A 23,552-nucleotide genomic window follows, 5' to 3' on the forward strand; every position below is an offset into this window, starting at 1 on the left:
GTAGCCTCCTAACCTGTCTTCCCAAATCCTCGCTTGCTCACTAGGTCTATTTTCACAGGAGTGTGGGAGAGCCCCAGTCTAATCACACCCTCCTGTTAACAACTTTTAATTGGTTCCCATTGATGTCAGGATAAGCACCCAAGCCCTGCATGGTCTGGCTTCTGCAACTTTTCTCCTGGTCACTTCCTACCTGCCTTGCCACACAGGATCCCTTCAGTCTTCACAAAGGGTCATTTTCCCTGCCACTTTGGGGCCTTCACAGGCTCACCGAGCCCCTGCCTTCCACCCTGCAACCCCTGGCACACTCCAGCTCAGAGCTGAGATCTCTGCCTGAATGGCACCTCTGTGGAGAAGCCTTCCTGGAACCGCCCTCTCATTAGGCCAGGTTTTCTGCTATATCCTTTCATAGCTCACTGTTCCCACCTTTCCTTAATGGCACTTGTCACAGTTTACACACATATGACTGTTAACGTCCATCTCCCTGAATAGATCAGAAGCTCTACCCAGGCAGAATTCACTGTTGTACCCACCATGGGGACCACTCAGCAGTAACTACAGAATGAGTGACTTCACGCTTTTCTGCCGAGTTTCTTTTACAAGGCGGCACACATTTATAAGCCAGCTGGACTGAGGTGTATACTTAAAGCAGTTCTAAATGAGAAGAAAAATCTGAGTGACTGCTGAAAGGTCAACAGAGACTTTCTTCACTGAAAGAAGTGGTTCAGTGAAGAATTAATGATTTTTTTCCCTCTTTTTAAAATTTTTAATTGAAAGATAATTGCCCTATGACATTGGTTTTATATTCTGAACGAAGAACAGTTTTATTAGGAAAATGGTTAGTATAGTTAGTGTCCAGCAGAAAGGTTATTTTTATACTTCTGCTTTTCCAAAAAGAAGACCCTCCCCCACCAATCCCATCAACACACCATCATGCTTGGCTCATGTCATTCTTGCTTACTGTACAGGTCTCGTGGGAATGTATGGGATGATGCTTCCTCCCTCTTCCCAAGTTCCACGCTTCTTGGGTATATCAAAACCAACACACAAAGTCAGAGCACAGAAAAGATGAACTCTAACAGGTGTTCATTACCTTCTCCTCTGAGTCCCCGGGTTGACAGGTAATCACTCCATCTCTCGAGCCTCCTGCAAATGTCGCCTTACAGTTTGCGAGCCACTGTTGTCAGAGAGAGAGACACGGGTGAATTCAGTGGTGGCTTAAGAATGTGTTTACTGTAAGAAAGACCTTACAATAATAGCCCAGCTATTTAAAGATTCTGCCAGCTTAACTATCTAGTATAGTAACTAGTATAGATGTGAAAGGAACCTTTGGGTAGAACACAGCAAGCCCCGAAGAGCTGAAACTCACACTTGACATCAAAAGACTGGCTTGTTCACCAACCAGAATTAAAGGATTACTTTTATTAACTGATGCCCGAGAAGCTGGAAAACAGTGAGTGAAAGAGCCACAGAAATAGAAGACAAAGGGAATTGCTGCAGTAGAATGTTAGAACTCTCTCTTTGACAGTCATGGAAATGTAACAAGAAACAAAAACTTAAGAATGAATGTCTTCTGTGTATGAGGTACTTGTGCAGGGCAGTTTACATACACTCTTTCTATTTCAAAGGCAATATTGAGTTGGAGTTAACAGCATGAACCTTTGAATCCCACAGACCTGGGTTTAAATAACTACTTTTCAACCTCCCAGCTAATGAGAAGAATAATAGCAACTCCCAGGGTAGTTGCAAGCATTACATGATTTGAGAGAGATAACTCTTACCAGGTTATTGGATATATAAAAAGGACTCAGGAAAATGACAGCTGCTGTGACTATTATAGCATATCACTGTCTTATAGATGATGAATCTGAGATGACAAGAGGTTAAGTAACTTATCCAGGGTTACTAACCCTTAAGAAACTGAACTGCAGTTTGAGTTCAAATTCCATCTGACTTCAAAATCCACGATCTTTTTATAGTGTCTGGTCTACGATGGGAAGTGCTCCCTGGAAATTACACACAAATATTTGTTGGAAATCAGGAGGTCTACATGGATGGTTTCTGAATCACTTCTGTCTGTAACATTTTACAGTTTACATCTTTGAAGGAAGGAGGAAGAAAAGAGCAGGAGCTGAGGCCAAGAGAAACCACGGTGATGGGGAGAGACAGCTACTGAGAGTGGTGGAGGAGAGAGATGAGATCCATCTCAACCAGTTTTGGGTGAGGCGAACACTGGAAGGACGCAATTAACAGTTTTATTAATCAATTTCTGAGAAAAGAGAGGTTATAATGTTGATAAAGTGATACATTAAACAGATACCCACTTTCCCCAATTTCTTGGTTAGAAAAATTATAGGGCTAAAATTGAAAGCTGAAAAAATTTCTCTTTTGTAGGTATCATTTTTATATAACCCATACTATTGATAGTTCTACCACCATTAAGTTGGAAGACTGGATACGTCTGTCTTCTCCCAAAAGGGCCTCTCTTGTGTTATTCACATCGCCTCCCAAGAGCTCATGGTGGTTGGGTTCATTTGGTGTTAATGAAACTTATATGCACAGAGACACAGACGCTTACTGAGAGAGTGGCCTCTTTCCTGTTGTTGTAGGTATCCAAATATTCTTGCAGTTCTAAAACACTGAACTTGAGCTTGTCCAGAAGTCCACAAGAAAGGAGCTAATAAAGACAGGAAAATAATTTGTATTAAAATAACTTCCAGAGAGACACCTTGACAAAGGCATGGCCACACAGAGAGAAAAGAGAAGTATATTTAGATGTAATATAGAGTGTGTCGGGGGTGACATCTGTTTTAATAACCCGTACAGTCTGTAATTTTGCTCCACTCTCAGAAGCAATTGCACTTGAATATGACTTGCTAATTTAAATTTCCTGTGAAGATACCCATTTCCCCCATATCAGTTTAGACAGACAGATCTTAACAAGCATTCTACAGAAGCCTGCATTAAGAATCGGCATCCATTTTATGCATGGACTCCAGTGTCTTCATCCAGTAGTACTCCGGGAAATGTGAAGACAGACCTCCAACTAGGTCTTTGTATTTAATTTGCATTTTAAATCATTTAAGATGGAAAGATTTCTCATATCGTATTCTTTGCTGCAAGACAGCCAACCACTAATCAAGTTCTTGGAAAGAATGACTCTTCAGAGACTTTCAGAAGTGAAGCACATCCTCACTGTCTCTAAACCCCAGTAAGTCCTGAGCAGATGAGACGGTTCTGTGATATGCATGGGGGTTGGAAAGAGGTGCCCCTCTCCCCTACAGAGAGCTCGCCGGTCTTGGAAGGTTAGCATTGTGTTTATATAGTCACGATTCAGCAGTCAGCCAGCGACTACTTTAATTATCCTTCAAATTTATCATCTGCAGTGGGGCTGGACGAATCCAGCAAGAGGGCAGGTGGTCTCTTAAAAGAAGAGAAAGTGATGACATGGTGCCTCTGGGGATCCATCTGGCTGGCTGACCTGGCATCATGGGGACTGGCTAGGGCTGCTCTGAGAGGTTAGCTCACCATGTTCACAGCCTTTAGGGTCATCAGAGAGAAGCACCATGGACACAGAGGGAGCACAGGGCTGGGGAGGGGGGTCTCTCCCTGATCTCCTGCAGTGACAGCCTTGGCTGGCCACGCACAGCCATTCCTGTGCAGACCCAGGCCTCTGGGGCTCCCATCACCACACAGCGCTGCTCACAAACACCGGAAGTATCTTTCCAACAAACTGTAATTACACACGTGCTTCCCTGAAGTTCCACACTCTCCGCTGGGCAGGCCGTTGACCATGGGAGTAGGCTTGGGATACTCACGGTCTCGGCGTCCACGAAGAGTGTGGGGCACTCGGAGCAGGAGGTAAGCATCTGGGAAGAGCTGACAAACTTGGATCCAATGCCCCGGAGGTTATCGCCAAGGTAACTGGCTGCGTCACAGGTTAGGAAGCAGAACCTCTTCTGAATATTCTGAAAGGCAACATAATTACTATTTGTAAAGGCCATGTTTTAACTTAGGCACTAGAAAAAAACTTCTTTAATTCTTAGGAAAATATCAAATCAGCACAGGTCCTGCATGTAGTGGCAGGCCTGTGTGTGTGTGTGAGATAGGAACAGAGTGAGTGTGGACAGTTTCTTCCTAAAATGTCATTTCCCAATGTGTGGATGCCCATGTATCTTTTAAATAAGTGCTGCTTTGCTTTTTTGCTGATGGCCAGTGCCAGCCAGAATCTTTTGCCTAGTGTGTTTGTCAGATGAGTAAGTTCTGAGATTACTTCAGTATGGGTGAGAGGAAAAAGGTCATGAGATACGACTCCTTTCTATCATTCCCAGATCACAGCTCCCAGAGACAGGAGGACTAAAATGGAGCCACAAAGTCTCTGAAGAAAGAAAGAGTATATTCTGTGTGGGACCTGTCTCCCTGAGAGCTTTGCACATTGTCACCTCATCAGTGCTCACAACCAGGTAAAGAACCTGAGGTTAAGAGAGGTCAGAGGACTCGAGATCATGCAAACAGTAAGTGATGGAGTAAGGGTTCTAAGTTCACATCCCTTTCATAAGTGATAATGCTTTGTAAACGTTACTATTCCTCCTATACTGCCTGAAGAAAAACCGTAATTAGGAAGAATCTGACTCATGGGGCCTGTGTCAGTGACAAAATGAGAACATTTTTAGCCCCAACTTCCAACTCAAAATATCTTTTAACAAAAAGAACAAAATATTTAACCAAATAATAATTCCAGATCTAGGCATTCGCTTTTCCCAAAGAGATTTCATACCTTTTGAGTTGGAGAATCTAATCCACAAGAAATCCTCTCTGCCCTGCTATGGGGTACTTAGCAGGTCCCCCAAACAGCAGCAGGCTCTTGGTTCCTTATCAGTTATACTAGAAAAAAATGCCAACCGTGCTGCATATTATTTTTATTTAATATATCTGAGAGTCTTGTTATAACGCATAACATTATGTCTTATGGTAGTGTTCGTTTTATGTGCAATTTAAAATACTTGACAGAATGCTGCAGCTGAGAGGAGCAGGAAATGCCGTGTATTACAGAGCTATTAACAGATGACTGGCAGAGTGAGGAGGAGCCAGGTCCTCCAGGAAGTTGGGTTCTTCTCTCTCACCCAAGAATATGGTCAGACCTGGGTTTACATTTTATTGGACTGAGAGGCTGGGAACTTTAGCGCCACCTATGACTTCCATATAAAAGCAGCATGTGATTTGGTGACATTGTGCACACAAATGACAATATTCTAACCCAGGAGCACAGGAAGGAAGTAGAGTGACGGAGACGCTTGGAAAGCCATCCCTGCTGGACCATTAGAAACCATTTCCTTATTTTTAAAAGCAAAGTATTTTTGCAGTTAACCTCCTCTCTACTCCGTCCAGAATCCACCAAATACAGGGCAACGTGGTGTCCAGACCACAGGGGAATATCGGGAAACTAAGTAAACAGCCCCAGTGAGGGTGTGATGAAAGAACCGTAGACTGTGTGTCTGAAATGTGCTTCATTGCCAGCATACTGGAACAGCGACTTTGCTCTCAATCACAGAGCATCTGATGGTAGCTGAGAAAGTTCTTAAAGAAAAATGTAATATTAAAAAAAATAGGAGAAACACAATTTGTATTATTATTGCAGATAAATGTCTTAGGAATTGATCCAGTCAACTGATAAAAAAAAAATCCAAACTCTAGTGTTCCTCCCAGTACCCAGCCCCATGTACCAGCTCACATGACAACCTGTTGCTGTACTGGCATTACGTGGAAACTATACTTTTGAGATGTACATTAAAAAAGTTTTTTTCCTGCTGCATTTACTGAGCGCCTATTGTGTGTGAGCCACTGTGCCAGCCACTGGAATCAAAGCAAGACACCGTTACCTGCCCTCCCCTGCAGGAGACAGACACCTAAACAGGTAATTCCAACAGTGTGGCAGATGCCTGGGATCCCAGGTCAGGAGTGCAAGGGGAGAAAGAGCTAAAGGAAGGCCTCATTCATGGAAGTGCCACCCCATCAGGGATCTGTATGTATTGGGAGCACAGCTGAGGGAAAACAGGAGGTGATGGTTCTCGGCAGAAGGAAGAGTCCTGCTCAGGACTATAAAGTTGAGCGTGCAGTCTAGTAACTAGTAAGACAGGATCACAACAGCCAAACATAAATAAACACGATTAACCATTACTTAAACACAGACTTTAGAACAATATAATAAATTACATTGTTCCTGAATCTTTACAAATTTACCTCAAATGGTAGCTTTGGGATAGTTTGTTTTTAAATTTCAGTCTGGCTTAATGTTAGGGTGTTTCTGGATTCTTATCTTTCAGCAGCCCACTGTTTCCTGTTTTAAGGCTAACAGTCCCTCCAGCCCCCAGTTCATCCCAGACAGGTCTCATGAAAAGTAAACTGGAAAACTTGTGAGTGGGCCACACAAATAACAGAGAATATGGAGACACTAGCTATTAGTACTATTGGTATACAATCCTCTAAGAATGGAAGGGCCTCCAGGCTCAAAAACCGATTTTACTTTTATATTAACTAAATTATGGCTTCCTGAATTTGCAATTATTTAAAGCAGATGATCCCATTTTTTCCACTTTTCACATAATTCCTTATTTTCCTATCTCTCCCTTTTGCCATGGTTCTTCCTGAAGGTGATCAGAGGGCCCCATTCCTCCATCCAGCACACATTACCATGCCTTATCTCATGATGTCCTCAAGAGAATCAACCTCTCAAAAAGTGTCACAGGCCGGCAGGTTGAAGGAATTCATGGTGAGTGGGGATAAAAGATAAGGAAAAACCACGAAGAAGAAAGAGGTACACCAGAGGTCGAAGTGGAAAGGAGCTGGAGGATGGGCTTGGCTGAAGACGCCACCTGTGGTCCCGAAGGCCTGGCTGCCTGCCTGTGCCTGATGACGCCAGTGAAAGCCGGAGGGGCCAGCGAGGATCACGTTCCGGCAGCCCGAACCACCCAGCACAACATCTCCACAATGAACGGAAGAAAGGATGAAGCAGAGGAAACTGAGGACAAAGTGTAGTGTAAACCCAGGGAGAGACCAGCTGGCAGCCGCGGAGCCTTTGTGGGCAGCGCACCTTAAACAGGGAGGAGAACACGTGGAACGTGTACACAGCACAGGAGCCGTCCGAGTCGCACATGAGCTGGTTGATGTGGCTGCGCCAGGCCTCCTCGGCGTCGTCACAGGCCGTGGGCTGAAAGGCGGCAAGGATGGCCGAGAAGAAGGGCGAGGGAGGGGGCGACACTCCCCTCTCACCTTCCCCAAAGCTGGAAAAAACGCAGACAACAAAGTCAGGAACAGCGTCCTCCTCACCTTTGCCAGCAGTGTCGGTTCTCACCCGAGGCACCCTCCTGCCCTCTCCTCCCGTGGGGGTTGCTTCTGGAGCCTGGCTCTCAGTCAGAGGTCTTGAGATTCTGATTCTAGAAAAGAGAATTTTTCACCTCTAGGATTCCGTAATTCCCAAGATTCCCCAATTCTGATACGGGACCGCTTTTTAGCCTTCAGCAACTGACCCTCACTTTCCTGCCGGCCTTTCCCCAGACACAGGGCACATTCACTCCTGTGCTTTGACCCATTTCAGTCTTTCATTTTTCACTTTAAAAAAATGAGAAAAATTTTGAATCTTTTCACTTTTCCTTTGTGGAGGGAGAGTAATAGTGGGTGCATACACATAAATGACTAGGAGAAAAAGGGCAGAGAAAGGAAAATAAGAGAAATTCACAGTGAGACAGAGGGAAACAAAGGAGAGAAAAATAAATGAACTGAAAAGTCAACATTTCTTCTCTAGGTATCACCCTAAGCTGTTTCTCTGACAAAAGGATACGTGTCACCATAACAGAAAGCCTCTGTCTAGCCACGTCAGAAGCAGTGTTCAGAGGAGTGATTTTAGGATTCTGACTTTCTTCTCCTGAAGCAGATCTGTAGCATTATCTGTGATTTATCCTAGATGCCACATTAAGTTTTTTTAAAAAAATCTATTCCTTTATGTTTCCTGTTTATATTCTCTGACTAGATCTCACTTGTCTCAGAAATGTCAGTCTTGAAGCTGAAAGCCACCCACATTAAAAAAAAAAAAAAAAAAGTAGGTATGTAGCTCATAAAGGGCCTCTTGTTCTGGTCTTTTAACTCAAGATGGGAAGAACTCCATTTCCAAGCCTTGCCAAGCTAGCTTATCTTCAAAGCTTACAAGGTCTGGACCACGTCCCCAAGGGCTCCTTTTTGGCTTTTTATGTTATTCCAGGGCTTTAGGGCTTCCCTGGTGGCTCAGTGGTAAAGAATCTGTCTGCAGTGTAGGAGACGCAGGTTTGATCCTTGGGTCAGGAAGATCCCCTGGAGAAGGAAATTGCAACCCACTCCAGCATTCTTGCCTGGGAAAATCACATGGACAGAGAAGTCTGGCGGGCTACAGTCCATGGGGTTGCAAAGAGTCAGACACGACTGAGCGCCTGAGTACATTATTATTCCAGGGCTCTAAGAGTTCCTATAGGCATAGCCTTACTGGTTCCGCATAAGGCCCTACACTGGAGCTGGAAGATTCCTTACTGGTTGACAGCCTTCCAAGTCATGTCAGCCCGGACTCCTTTGCGAGGAGGTCCCAGAGGCACAAGCCTGACGTTAAACTGGAGTTGGAGCAAACCCAATATGACGTGCCGTGTACACCCTTTACCTGGCAAGAGTGAAGTGGTCCAGCGCTCGGTTGCCTTTTTCTTCTGCGTCAGTCGTATCCAGGCTAAAGCTGTCGCTGCATTCGAAAGTGGCCGGGAGTTCATTGATGGAGCTGGAAAGGTCATCCTCCTGCACGGTGGCGTCCTCCTCTTCCTGGACGGCATCAGCCTGGGAGCAAAGGAGAGAAAGGAATCCCCCAACATGTAAGGATATCCAGAGGCAACTCTGAAATCCAGAGAATAACGGAAATCGGGGGCATCTGTCTTCTAGCTATGGTATAGTCAATTTGTGTAACCAGACTCAAGAATTCTCTGAAGCATTGTTCTTTATCTTCTTTTCAGCCTTTTCTGAGAGAGTTCCCAAAGAAGCTGTCAGAAGATTACCATATTTGATCCACACTTAAGGAGTATAAATGCTAAACTTGGAAGCGACCCCCTGGGTCTGACCTCCACTTTCAAAGATGAGGAAGTAGATACTCCACACAGGAAAAGGACATGCCTAATACCAGGTATGTAATCAGAGCCAAAGCCAGGGTGAGAGACACCCATCTCTGGATTCAGAGCTCTCTTCGTTGTACAAGCCCAGTGTTCTAAAGCAAGTTACCTGGAGTTAACTCTCCAGTATATAATTTGTAGTATGTCCAATGTTACCGATAGAAACTAGAATTTAGAATCATCAGTGCCTGGCATAGTAAAGGCTCCTGAAGTCTCTGCCATGCCCATGAGTGACCCAGAGCTATTCACTGAGCCCGCCTCTTTGACAGGCCTTCCATACTGAGCATCCTCTGAGCTCCACATACATATATGCTTCACTCTTGGGAATATCCCCTGAAGGCAGCGCATATATATATGAGAGGCTGCTCTTGGGTTGCCGTAAAGTGTAGAATGAGCAGGGAGATGAGACGTCTCTAGGGTGGCAGAGCTGGGACCACTGAGAGGCAGGAAAGTGACTGGCAGGTCAAATGGAAAAAGAGGCTGGGCTTGAACCCGGGCCAGAGGGAAATCATCTGGAGGACCAGTTGTTCTTCGGGAGAGGAAGGAAGGCAGCCTGACCACAGAACAGAAGAGAGGAAGAAAGCTTGTGTACGTGGTTCAGTGAGTCATTTTCTTAAAGACAAAACCAGGGCAAAATAGGCATATGAAATAGAGCGTTATCACGGTTGACATCTGGCTGCCCCTTTAGTATTTTGAATCTAGGATTAAATAGGGAAATTAGGAATGTTTACAGATATGTTAGGGAAATAGGTTATCTCATGTCTTTGAAGGAACTGCTTATAAATACTGAGTTTCAGGGGCTTATCCATATCTGTCTCTTCCTGCTCTTTAAAACTAGACTGGTGCCAACGAGACTGCCGACTGGTCTGGGTTATTAATGTATGTAAACTTAATCTACTAGGGATAGGCTGAGATCTTATAAAAACATCTTGTTTTCTCTAACAATACAGATAAATCAAATTTTGCAGAAGCCCAGCTGATGTAAAAAACAGAGATAGCTTTTCAGAAATTAAACTCAGCCTTGCCCTGATAGATTTCTTTGTGAGTCCATGAAAATATTACTTAGGCAGTGCTTTGTATGAGAAATCTATATAACTTAGCATTCAAAATAGACAAGTTGACTACTGCAAGACTGAGAAATAACATATGCTAATAATAACTTCACATTTATTTTGTGATGTCCGTTCCATGAAGTTTAATTTCAAAGGTTCTGGCATTTTAATCTCAGGTTTCCTTTCTGGTCCCCTTTTTGGCTAGAAAAGGATTCTGCTAATTCTCAGAATCCTGGTCACAGTCCTTTTGTAATGGGGAAATCTTAGAAATAATTATTTTTTAAGCTTCAATATTTTTAGGTGATTGCAGTTTGGTTGGTTGCCCTTGGTTTACAGTATATAGATTTTGCTAGATCTCAGATATATTTTTAGTACACTGTATAAGGATGCAGAATAGCCAGTATTTTATTTTTCTGTAGAAGCATCAGAAAGAATATACTTTTATAAATCTGTTTTCTATGTATGTTTTCCTGTTTTCTCTTTTAAACTTAAACTACCATAACCAAATTCAAGTTAAAGAAAACTTTAATCCTAATAGTAATAGGCAATTTTGGAATATCTAATATAAGAAAATAAAGTTCTATACTATTGGCCATTTATGTGGATACATATGTGAACACAGTGTGGAAGTTGATAGTTTTATGGACAAAATGGCTTATGCAAATCAATAAAATAAACCTTAAATGAAATACACATTTTAAAGTTTTTCTAAAAAGCTGACCTTTTAAATAAGGAAATTCTATCCATTACTTACTTTTCTCCTCAGAGAGCCGATTAAGACAGTTTTGTGCATAATACTGTGATTGATACTGAAATTTGTGATAGCCCAACAAAAGGCGAGAATGCAATCAGTGCACAGCCTGTATAATTGGTTCCTACATAGGAAAAAATGTCACCCAATCTATGCATACACCCACACCTCACTTAACAGATTGTTTTATAAAAGTCATGACAAAGAACATCAGTTTCCCTGTCTCAGCCATCTGAGACATTTGTTTTGCTGTTAATCAGCAGTGTTTGTGCTCTCTGGAAAATGCAAAACGTTTCATCTTAAAAGGACCTCAAATCAAATCTCTTTCAACCAACAAGAAGATGGTTGCTTAGGTCTTTTGAGAGTAAAGCAACTTCAAAACCTAGGCTCAGGGGCACTAACAATTATTTCATAAAAGATAAAGATAGTCCCTCCACTTATAACCTGCTAAGAATGCTCAGAAAATTGGAAATACGTTTTTTTTTGGAAAGAAAACCACAACCAACAATTGCCAAAATCTCTTCACCTTTGAACCCTCAGAAATATGAAGATTATTCATATCAGGCAGAGCAGCATCAAAGCTAGCCATCCTGGTGTTAAAGGAGTGAGGGTCAGCAGGGGTCAGATCACAGGCGGTCGTGAGTGATTCCATGGGGTTAGTCTCCTCCGAAGGGGAGAGATTCATGATCTGTCGAGAAAGCAAAAGAAACATGTCGTGTGACGTTCCCATTCTTTACAAGCTCTGATTACTTTTTACATAAGAGTACAAACCAGTGTACAAGCTGGTTGCTAGGACAGGTACTAACTATTGAACATAGTAATACATACTTCCCTGTCATTAGAACTTAAACACCGCAGCTGGCAAGGCCCAGCACTGTAAGACACAAAGACCCCTTCTCTTTCCAGATAACCCCAGCAAAATGTCTTATTTCCTCAAACTTCAGATGTTGGAGGAATTTTTTTTTTTTTTTAAAGAAAGAGTTCAGCATAATAAGTTATTTAAGGAAAATCTAGGCCTGAACAAATCTGATGGCATTCAGGGCTGATGAAACCCCTAGTGGTTGTCTCCATTTGCACCCTCCAAAGAAGCTGGTTAGAATCAGACAGACCCCACCCGACAGTCTCAGATTTGAGTTTGGCAGCTGTGGGAAGTTTCTTTAGTTGCAACTGGAAACTGCCCTGCTGCCTGAATGACAAAGAGCAGTCTCCCAGTTTCTTGGGAAGAAGAGGTGGAGAGTTCCTACTTACGAGGTCAGAGTGCTCCAGGATCTGGCTGGTGGTGAGGTCCTCCTCCTCAGAGGACTCGTCAGAATCCTCGTGGTTCATTTTATTGAGGCTGGGAGAGCTTCCTGAGAGCTGGCGCTCCTCCAGCAGCTGCAGGTCACACTTGTCCAGACTGTCCAAAGAACGCCTGCGGACTCCCCAGTTGAAGTTGTCCATACTCTCGCCCTGAAATCACACCGTCAGCTGCTTTTTAAGGCCAGAATTCTCCCACATGTACAGCTTCACACATCTAATCAGTCATAGCTTAGCATCGATATTTTCATTATGAATTCTCAAGCCCTCACCTCATGGACACGGGCACCAATGATTTTGCCTACGTATTGTGAAGAGTAGTAAACAGCACACTGTTTTCACCTAAATACATGTTAAGTCACAGACAGATGTGATCATACACTCTTCTTTGGCACAGTGGGTAACACTGTTTTACAAGTTGATTTGGGAGTACTCTTAAAGAGCCATGTTAACAAAAAGCTATCAGAAAGAGACTGTTAATATCAACAGAGGTGTTCCTTACCTACTCCCTGACCCCCACTGTTTAGTACTGTTGTCCAGAGAACAAAGTAAGGGCTATGCTTGTGGCACAGTCCACAGCTTCTGGGTATTAAGTTGAAGAGCATTAGGTACACATTCCAGCCTGTTTCTGCCACAGCAGTTTTCACAGATAAAATGCAGAGTTAAAGGGTGTCAGAGAGCAGCTGGGCACAGTCAGACGATCATGCACGATGCAGAGGCCAGAGCAGCAAGGCTTCAGTTTTGCTTTAGGCTCAGCTTTAAACAATTGTCCCAACACAGGAAACAGTTCCCTCCCTGGACCTGGAAGGATTGACCTGGTACCAGGGACTGTTGCTGAATTGTACATGTGTGCTGAGAACTGGGCTAAGCGGCAAGGTAGAGTGTTACAGAAAGATTCCAGATATATCTCAGGTTGTCTCTACAAATTATCATATATTAAGTAAGTTCATTTAATTGAATATAATTTCTTCCCCCTAAAAACAAATGTGGGTTTTATTTCTCTCCAGGAATAAAGCAAGAGAAATATTACTCACCCATTGGTGAGCAAATTTGAACCTAAACCAAATAGGTAATCTGAATAAAATCTAGCACAGAATCTTATCATGTACATTAGCCATTTTAAACACAGATGGTTCACTGAAATAAACTTTCTGATGAGAGCTCAGTTAATAGCATAATCATATAATTTCAGGGAGAGATGTAAATTACTATTAAAATTAATGAGTTTTTTCCTCTGGTTTTATGGGTCTATTTTTTCTGGCTTCTAATAAAATAAAGCCTACCATTCTAACAGATCTCTGGTATAATGCAACGGGTAAGAATCCTGAACACATTCTAGATATTATGTGGAAATTATCATTATTCACACCATTTATGATATTTATGATTATCCTTAGGACTGTTTGATTATACGACTCAGTATTTGATTTCTATAGTTTATAGCTCTGTCTGTACCTTTTATCTGTAACTACTGTGCTACATTACCACCAAATGATTGTTTTTATTTATTTTTTTTATTGAGGTAAGTTGATTTGCAGTGTTATACAATTGAAGTGTACAATATAGCAATTCACATCTTTTTAGATTATTCTCCACTTAAAGTTATTGTAAAATAGTGGCTGTATTCCCTGTGCTGTATAATATTTCCTCCTAACTTATTTTATACCTAACAGTTTGTTTTTTAACCCTGGTAGGGAAGGCTTACTATTGTGCTGGTATTTTAAAACAGCTGTTTCACGGAAAGAATGAAAAAAATGTGGAAGAGGCAAGAGTTCCAAGAAGAAAAAGAAAACACAGTATGTGAAGAAATAAAGAGGGTAAAGAAAAATGAGATTACAAAACAGAAAAAGGAATGTGACAATTACTGGGTGAAATGTACAACTGAAACAAATTCACAGCACTGATTCTCTTGCACTGAATCAATGGATGGATTGGATGAACTGTCTCAGGCAGCAGTTCTGGAAGTCGCCCACCCTGAACCTGGCTCACACTGAGCTGGCAGAGAGATATATCCAGGGCCAGGAGCGCTGCACTGGGCACAGTGCCGCTGCGTTGATCTGACCACAGCTCAGGTGAAGAGGAACTGGGAGTCAGGGAAGCTGTTCTCGCAGGGATAATATTTGGTGTCCTGCTGGAGGATGCAGTAACTGCATCGGAGGCAAGGATGTTGAAACCGTTTCCCTAGTGGCGGCTGAGGGGTTGAAAGCAACAGTAGCCTGGCCTGTGCTGGAGTCTGTGGTGATTGAAAGTCCTCCGGGCCTTCTCACAGCACAGGACCACCCCCACTCGCAGAGCTGCCTTCTAGCTCCCCACACCCAGATGTCGTGTTTGCATTTTACGTCACCTTTGGGGTCAAAAGCCAAAACTGTGTGTGTGTGAGAAGACTGAGAAGGTGGCTGGCTATCCTTGATGGACAGTGTGCATATGTCGGTTATCAAACCTAAATAACCACTCAGGCAGAGTTCATACCGAGATGAGAAAATACTCACAATGGAATACTGCAGAAGTGCTGGAAATCATATTCGTTGATATTGGAATACCAAAAAAAGAATTATTGTTGAAGGAACGTAGAAGTCAAAACATGTTCCCCAAAATGACCCTACTCAGACTTAAGCCTATAAGACTTGGATATAGTGTGCTCATAGGTCACTCTGTCCAGGATAACACTGGCTTATGCCTGTTGTCTGGGTGTAATCATTACCAGACTCCTTTTTAGTTGCAAAAGGTCCTCACTTGGATAGTCATTCACCCTACAAAGATAGCTCTTAATTCCTAGAAAATAAAAGCAGTTGATTGGAAGTGGACGTGGTGTATTATTTAGATAAAGCTTGTTGATTTCACTTTTAATAAAAGAATTAAACCACAAACCCAAACCATTCCAGTTGTGCAGCTGCCTAATGAAAAATTATAGGATTTCTATGGATCATACTTAAAAACTCACCTTCCCTCAAGGGAGAAAATTATGCAACTTCCAGAACTAGACATATAAAGATTTTAAAACTACATTTTAAAATGTATTTACACTTTCAGAAAATATTTTCTTCCTCGAGCAACCAAGAAAAATACTTCTATCACACACATCTCAATACAAATGTGCAAATAGGCATACATACTCTCCAAGGGGAGAAAAAGCAATTATGTTGTTATAAATCTGCAATGATGCAAAACACCTACTAGCGTATCTGAATTGAAAATAGTATCATCTTACCTGAAGTTCCTGGGTAGCAGATTGAATGGACAGAAAAACAAATAAGAGGTCTATTTAAAATGATTATATTACAGATACTCAAGTGCATTTGTCTTAGTTTTAACACAACAGCCACTAACAGTGCTACCAGTATATACTTCAGTAGAGGCGCCTTAAGAAGCAAAGATACACAAACCCGAAAGAGGAGAAGTAGTACCAAACACCGGAAATTCAAGGCCTCTTAGCAGTGGATGACGTAGCGGGTAACAAATCACAAATACAGTTTCTGAAATAGCTTTCCACTTCAGTGACAACTTTGGCCTGTCTCCTCAACACTTTTTTTTTTTTTTAGAATGTCTAAATTTTTATTTGTGAGAAAACTGTGAAATGTCATGGAAAGACTAATGAGGGTCATCTGCTGGGGGAGAAAAAGGTGGCATCACCTCATCCTGCCCACAAAACCAGAAGTGTTTGTGATCGGGCTGTTTCACTGCTGAGGTGCAATTAACAGCAAAGACCCAGCACCCTTTAAGGATTCTGAAGAGTTCAAGGCAAACCTTTCAAGACTTAGTCATACATTGAGACTAACGAAAGGAATAGACATGACAAGAAACTTGTTTGTCTTTTTTTATAAATGCGTTTTGATCTAGAAGCCAAATATGCTTACCTTTTGTAGAGGAGGAAATACTGAAATTATTCATCAGTGACAGTACAGAGGAACAGACACTTAGAATGCCTATTCTGTGCCCAAAATTATGTGAGAAGCTTTACATAGGTCACCTTACTTGATCCCTCACATCAGCTCTACAGGCAGGTATTATCATCCCCATTTGATAGATGAGGAGCCAAGAGAAGCTGCTTCGCAGATTAAACTGGGTCAGAGGCTGAGCTAAAGTCAGAGCTGGACCTGCTTTGACCATCTGCGACTCTGTAAGTAGGCTAGAATCCCTTATTGTAACCTTGTGGAGAAGTAACATTCTCAAATAGTTTATCTTATTTGGATAAAATACATACTGTCACACTCTTGTGTTTCTTTTAAAATCATAATCATACAAAGTAACCACTATTTTTTTTTTCTTTCTAGTTCTTATTGGCTAGGACAATAGAGAAAACGCTACAAGGAAGGCATAGTATCTATCACTTGCTGTCCCTGACAAACATTAGCATAAAATTTGTTTTCAAATGATGAGCATCTAAGGTTTTCCTTATTTTGATAGAAATTAACTCTGCAATTGTGTCTGATTCTTCTACTTGATAGCATTCCTGCCAGATCCCTTCACACAGCCCATTTGTCTTTGTATGAGACGGGAAAAAATGATGCTTCTCTTGTTTCATCAATTTTTCCCTCCTCATTTTAACTTACAGAGTGAAAAGGGTACTACCTAAGCTTGAATTCTAGCCTGAGAGCAAAGATGAGGTCAGTTGCCAAAATTAGGAAGTTAATCTTTTGACATTCCATTTGACATTCCAAAATGACCTCTAGCTCATTTTGAAAATATTCAAAACAGCTGTATTTTGCATTACACTTTTTAAACAGTTTTCACCACATGTACTTGTTGATTTCTTTATTGCTAGTTATGGTTAACACAGAAAACTGCAGAACTGTTTCCTGGTTCAAGAAAATTCAAGGTGAAGAGCTGACATGTTTTAAAGGTGCTTTGCAGTCAGTGCCTTTAGACTCTTAAAAGGACTGGATCTGATAGACCTGTTTCCAGGGGAAGAATTGGGGAAGGAAACATTCTTCATTCTGAGGACATGACTCTTCCTTGCTGGCACAGACAGCCAGGGTCGTCAGTGGCCAGTAAGGACAAAAATGGACAGCTCCGTGACCTAGCCTTGACACGAGTGGATTGGTCAGCAGGTGTTCTTTTAGGGAAGGTAAGCAGTTACCTGAAGTATCATTTCCCACAAGTTTATAATTAGGAGGTGCCCACCTGCCATAGGGCTTCCCTGGTGGCTCAGATGGTAAAGAACCTGCCTGCAATGCAAGAGACCCAGGTCCGATCCCTGGGTTGGGAAAATCGCCTGGAGAAGGGAATGGCAACCCACTTCAGTATTCTTGCCTGGAGAATGCTATGAACAGAGGAGCCTGGCAGGCTACAGTCCAAGGGGTTACAAAGTCGTGTCAGACTTGACACAAGTGAGTGACTAACACTACTACTACTACTTACCATAGGATATGACAAGCTTGGAATCTGGGCTTCCATTTGAACTGTGTGACTGGCAGAAAGCCCTCTGTCTGGGAAGTATAATGTGGAGCCCAACACACACCAGGCTGGGTAGCAGGCATTTTTACAGATGGCAACCTCATTGAAGGGAGCTTAGTGCCCATCCCAGGAGGAAAAAGCCTGCCTCTCAGCTAGAATATGCCCCCAAGCTACTAAAACAATGCTCCTCCTTCCACTCCCAGTTTTCAAAAACATGACTCATAACTGAAGCAGCTTATTACCACAATTATCACTCAGATACACAGATCTGCATCTGCCTGTTCAGACTTGAATTCAGATGCTCCAGGTGTCAAAAACCAGCCAAAAGCAGAGCCAGGAGCTCTCTTACACGTTAAATCTAATTTCAAGTTCTGAGGAATTCAAACAGCACAAAAATGCCAGGCCCTCGGGCTCCGGTCGCAGGCTGTAGCAGGCAAGCTTTGAAATCACCACATAAGAGCAACTTCATGCTTAATGAAATGCTTTGCCTGTTTTTCCCAGGCACCAGAGAACAGGCTGAGACCCTCAATGTTTCTGGTTTTTTTTTTTTTCAAGTTCACCTTTGGACTAGACACACACAGAGTCTCCGTGTGGCCATTCAAAGTCAGATCTCTGCCATTTAGAAAGAACTTGGAACCGCTTTGGCCCTGGGCTCAGACAGGAAGGGTGGGGTGACTTTTGACCAAGTTAAGCTGCTGTACTTTAAATAAACTGATCCAAAATAAAGTTTACAAGCTTTCTAATTAAAGAACTCACTATTTAGCAGGTAGAAAGAAACCGTTTCATTAGCAAAGAAAAGGCTGAGCGGATGGTTTTCACTGAGCCTGTGCCTACCTCGCCATCCTCCAGCTCCACGTCTAGGAAGTCGAAGTCTCTGAAGACCCGGAACTGCTGCTCGCTGTTGGTGTCATCCATGTTCTCCTGCTCCCGGGCCCCGTCCTCGGACGACACCAGGCTCGTCTGATGCTCCAGCAGGTCCAGGTCCCCGCACGACGAGAAGATCACCTGTGAACCGAGAGGGCTCTCCTGAGAAACCGCTCTCCCTTCGGTGGTTTGAGCTACAGAACCCGTAACTGGCTCCTCGTAGCACTGTATTTCCAGTACACACCTAATTCCTTAAGTGGGTATTTTTAGAATGTTCTCTTATTATTTATGTTGGACAGGTGCCTTCAGATTAAACTCGTTGCAAAGACGCAAGTTCACGTACTAGGAAAATGTTAGAGTCAAATCGTTGCTTCTTAATGAAGACTGGATCCTACGTGTGTGTGTGTGTGTGTGTGTGTGTGTGTGTTTGAACTGAGCGTGTCTGTGTTCACAGACAGTCTACAACAGCCAAGAAATTTTCCATTGTTTCTACACTGACTGAGGTTAGAAACTGTATAGATTCACATACACATACACATCACATACATATTATCACCTAAGAGTTTAAGGACTACTGATGCCAACAAAATGTGTTACTATAGAACGAACTGTGAGAGCAAAGGATTTAACCCTTCGAGAGAGAAATCAGGAACTGGTAAAGAAAAAGAAACCTAAGTCAAGAAGTACAGAACTTGTTCATTTGAATTACAGAAGAGAAGCTGAGCAGCCGTGTTCAGAATTCACACTCAAATTCCTGTCCTGTTGACTTAAACAAAACTTTTTTTTTTCTACTAAAATTTTAGTATGTCAGCATTTTAAAATTATATGTATAGGTTCATTTTTCTTGGGCCATTTTAATATAACTTCTTAGGAATAACAGACTTGACATAAATCTAAATGTTTTGCTCTGCAGCCTCTCCTGAACATATAGACTGATATTAAACAAAATGAACAATGTTCTTTTAATTTAACCATTATAACCTCTTGGTCTTCCTTGAAAGTAAAATTTCATTCATAAGAATTTAAATATAACAACTGTCTCTCAACAGGAAAAAGTAAATGGATTTTAAATATACTTTTTTTTCCTCCTGTGTTTTAAGAACAGTCATAGGATTTGCACTAGGTTTTATACAACGGCACAACACACAGTCCGTACAGGGGTTGCAAATGGGTACCTGAGATAAAACAGCACTGATGACCAGCCACCTAGTCAGGGAGAGATGAGAGACTAGAATTCTTTTTTTTTTTTTTAATGTTGTGTCAGTTTCTACTGTATAGCAAAGTGAATCAGTTATATGTGTATATATATCCCCTCTTCTTTAGATTTCCTTCCCATTAGGTGACTACAGAGCGCTGAGTGGAGTTCCCTGTGCTATACAGGAGGTTCTCATTAGTCATCTATTAGTATTTTATACATAGTATCAATAGTGTCTGTTCAGTTCAGTGGCTCAGTCGTGTCCGACTCTTTGCGACCCCATGAATCGCAGCACGCCAGGCCTCCCTGTCCATCACCATCTCCCAGAGTTCACTCAAACTCATGTCCATCGAGTCAGTGATGCCATCCAGCCATCTCATCCTCTGGCGTCCCCTTCTCCTCCTGCCCCCAATCCCTCCCAGCATCAGAGTCTTTTCCAATGAGTCAACTCTTTGCATGAGGTGGCCAAAGTACTGGAGTTTCAGCTTTAGCATCACTCCTTCCAAAGAAATCCCAGGGCTGATCTCCTTCAGAATGGACTGGTTGGATCTCCTTGCAGTCCAAGGGACTCTCAAGAGTCTTGTCCAACACCACAGTTCAAAAGCATCAATTGTTCGGCACTCCGCTTTCTTTATAGTCCAACTCTCACATCCATACATGACCACTGGAAAAACCATAGCCTTGACTAGATGGACCTTTGTTGGCAAAGTAATGTCTCTGCTTTTGAATATGCTATCTAGGTTGGTCATAACTTTCCTTCCAAGGAGTAAGCGTCTTTTAATCGATATTGTATATATTGTCAATCTCAATCTCCCCGTTCATCCCACCCATCCTTCCCCTGCCTGGTATCCGTATTTGTTTCTACATCTATGTCTCTGTGTCTGCTTTGCAAATAAGCTCACTTGTGCCCTTTTTCTAGGTTCCACATACAAGTGGTATCACATGGTGTTCTTCTCTTTCTGACTGACTTCACTCTATGACAGTCTCTAGGTCCATCCACGGAGAGACTAGCACTCTGATTGCCTCAGCTGAATGCTCCCTTTCCTAGTTAGTGTGGCTTTTCGTATTTGTAACACAGTAAACAGTTCTAGCTTGAAAGGCCACAGCACAGAAGCAGGCAGTTGGGATCTGAAGGGGAAAGTGTAACCACAGGGACAGAGAGAAGTGGCCCTCGCTGGCTGTGCTGCTGTGGAGATAAAGGCTGCCATTCCCCTTCCTGGTGGGCTGGGAGGCACCGTCCGCTCTCCCAGTTGTCATCCCTGGTCCCTCTGCCCTCCGTGATGTCACAGGAGCAGCAGCAAACCCACCAGTCAGCAACTTGGAAGGTAACTTCAAAGGAGGCAATGCTTCTTGCTGGAGCACATTCCAGGGTGATAATAAGTATCAGCCTTTACTCTAGGAATCTATGAGTCTCTCAAATTTCACACAGTCATGAACTACATTAGCATATACATTTTGGAATTTTAAAAGCAATTCCACAGAGAAACCGTTTGCTGGTTCTTACTTTACTTGAAAATAACTTGGTTTGCAATCTTTTCTGGTTACTAATAAAGATGCTATAATACAGATGAAATAAAAATACCTGGCAAAACCAAACCTTTTGCCGCAGTGTTCGCACACATAATTTTAATTTTCTAAATGTTTAAAAAAGCTTCAGAAGTTAACTTCTGGTACTTATTATTCATTTTATTTCAAAGCCCAATGGTATATATATTTTTCCAACTGTAAAATCAGTAGAAGTTTATGCAAGAAAAAAACATATCACTGTTTGCACCTTTACATGAGTAAAATAGTGACATCACGTTAAGAAATGTGTGTACAGAGTCAAATTATACGCCAAAGGAATGTATATCGCGTACAGCAGTGCAGCAGAGTCACATACACCTATTTTAAGAAAGTCTGGGTATATTCTTTAAAAATCAAGATACTAAAAAATAAAAATAACTTGAGTTTTTATTTACCAACTTGAGTTTCTATTTGCCAGCTGGAGCAGACAGCCAATAACATCTTTCAGTGTTTCTGAACTAAGTAAGATTAAAAATCATAGTGTGGAGACAAGTCTAAGAGATTGATCAAGATGATGGATATCACACTTGTAATTCATAGTTGAATCATCTAAACTACGAGACCAAAAGCAATACCAAAAGCGAAATAAATATGACACACGACAGAACTTACGGATGGATTCTTGCTTAATCCTACTTCCTGGCCACACAGAGAAAGGACGTGCACCAACTTCTCTTTGGTCCTCTTCTGGAAAAGAAGCACACAGGTTTTAATCTGGGGACCTGTGATCAAATCTGGTCTCATCCTGTGGCCATCAGCCACACGGGGCTAATTACTGAGATGTACCCAGTGAGAACAGAGAGATGTAAAACACAGGAAGAGCTGGTATGAAAGAAGAGTGTGAAATAGCTCATCAATGACTAAATACTGATTATATGCTGAAAAATATTTTAGACATATTAGCTAAAATGTTACTAAAATTAACTTGACCTGCTTTTTTTTTTTACATTTTTCAAAAGATGACTGTTAAGAATACTTAAATGAGGCTCACATTGTATGTCTACTGGACAGTGCTGATCTGAACATTCCTAAGGGAGAAGATATGAAAGTCAATCCCTTGGTTCTTAGCAGATACTCATTACTCCCCTTGGTTATCTTTCTTGTGTGCTACAACTTTCAGTCATTAGCAAGCCCTTCATTACACCTAAATTAAATCTCTTATGTTACAATACAAATCTCTTTACCCCAAATGGGAGGATAGCTTTACTTTGCGCAGATTTATATTTGATTATTTGCAAGCCATGTTAAATCTTTCTCAACTTATTCTTCCTATAGTTAAACAGATTCAATTCCTTTTGCTTTTCTTCATAAACCTTACTTTTCAGTTCCTTAAGCATTGGGATTCTTCACAAACCATCACATTTTCCAATGACATAGATAAAGTAGGTCTCAGAATGATGGGTGAGTTGAGAATGAAAAAGATGAGTAACCAGAGCCTAAAAAATGTCAACATGCTTCAGAACTACTCTTAAAGCAATCACCCTAATCGCTTGAAAATGACTTTTTTCCTTTTTAACCTGATTTAAGTTAATAGAGAGCCTGCAAGGAGGCCAGGATCATTCACAGATTTTCCTTCTTGATGTAACTCAGTTCCCTGCATCCTTCTTGAGACACTCAGTATGGTGTCACTTCAAGGTCAAAGACAGGAGGCCCTTGGTGTTGAAGAATGGCAGAAGATTCCTTAACCTCTTTCTCTAGGTTTTAGTGGGCATTCTGCAGTTCTGGGAAGGAATCAACACAGAGGAACATGGAACGGGGCTGTGCATGTGTCTTTTTTCCAAACCCCCAAGAGAGTAGAGCAGGTTCTCTGTCCAGCCCACAGTGAACACCCGCTGAGCACCAGCTCGGCTCCAGCAGGGGCTGTGCTGGGGGCTCCATCTTCCCAGCCTCTGAGAGAGAGGATGAGTCCTGCTGGGCGTGCACACTAAGGGGTTTCCCTCTGCACAGCGTCCACTTCTCCTTCTCCTAGTAACGCAGCTCCTTTTCATATTGGGATGGCTCTTCTCCCACCAGGAGACACTTTTCCTCCCTCGTAGGGATTGCAAGAATCCTTTCTCTATAATGGGGCTTCCCTGGGGGCTCAGATAGTACACGATCTGCCTGCAATACAGGAGACCCAGGTTCGATCCCTGGGTTGGGAAGATCCCCTGGAGAAGGGAATGGCAACCCACTCCAGTATTCTTGCCTAGAAAATCCCATAGACAGAGAAGCTGGTGGGCTACAGTCCATGGGGTCAGCCAAGAGTCAGACACGGCTGAGCGACT

General features: G+C 42.3%; 2 protein-coding genes across 52 annotated transcripts in view; one reads left to right on the top strand and one right to left on the bottom strand.

The window, feature by feature from the left end:
- The window catches only part of ZAR1L (zygote arrest 1 like), a 104,877-nt gene extending 89,809 nt beyond the window's left edge, over positions 1 to 15,068 (top strand). For 13 of the 42 annotated variants that reach the window (XM_086329467.1, XM_086329463.1, XM_086329469.1 and 10 more), the window contains 6 exons: positions 2,090 to 2,217; positions 3,125 to 3,208; positions 4,329 to 5,911; positions 6,648 to 8,879; positions 9,018 to 9,184; positions 13,964 to 15,068. The gene's annotated coding sequence lies outside the window, so the exon portion shown is untranslated. Of the gene's footprint in view, positions 1 to 965; positions 1,119 to 2,089; positions 2,218 to 3,120; positions 3,209 to 4,328; positions 5,912 to 6,647; positions 8,880 to 9,017; positions 9,185 to 13,963 lie in introns of all 42 variants that reach the window. The other 29 variants (XM_086329479.1, XM_086329460.1, XM_086329468.1 and 26 more) reach the window with 10 other exon arrangements.
- FRY (FRY microtubule binding protein) overlaps positions 1 to 23,552 on the bottom strand; it is a 326,671-nt gene that overhangs the window by 10,919 nt on the left and 292,200 nt on the right. For all 10 annotated transcript variants that reach the window (XM_086329430.1, XM_086329429.1, XM_086329431.1 and 7 more), the window contains 9 exons: positions 21,901 to 21,975; positions 18,498 to 18,668; positions 12,222 to 12,422; positions 11,500 to 11,661; positions 8,678 to 8,844; positions 7,088 to 7,277; positions 3,816 to 3,965; positions 2,576 to 2,674; positions 1,091 to 1,174 (listed from right to left, as the gene is read on the bottom strand). In XM_086329430.1, coding sequence (XP_086185556.1) covers positions 1,091 to 1,174; positions 2,576 to 2,674; positions 3,816 to 3,965; positions 7,088 to 7,277; positions 8,678 to 8,844; positions 11,500 to 11,661; positions 12,222 to 12,422; positions 18,498 to 18,668; positions 21,901 to 21,975 — 1,299 coding nt within the window. The remainder of the gene's footprint in view (positions 1 to 1,090; positions 1,175 to 2,575; positions 2,675 to 3,815; positions 3,966 to 7,087; positions 7,278 to 8,677; positions 8,845 to 11,499; positions 11,662 to 12,221; positions 12,423 to 18,497; positions 18,669 to 21,900; positions 21,976 to 23,552) is intronic.

Source organism: Bos grunniens, chromosome 12 (assembly GCF_055505025.1).
Source record: "Bos grunniens cultivar Pamir isolate PY7600 chromosome 12, Bosgru_T2T1.0, whole genome shotgun sequence".
Lineage (NCBI taxonomy): Eukaryota > Metazoa > Chordata > Mammalia > Artiodactyla > Bovidae > Bos > Bos grunniens.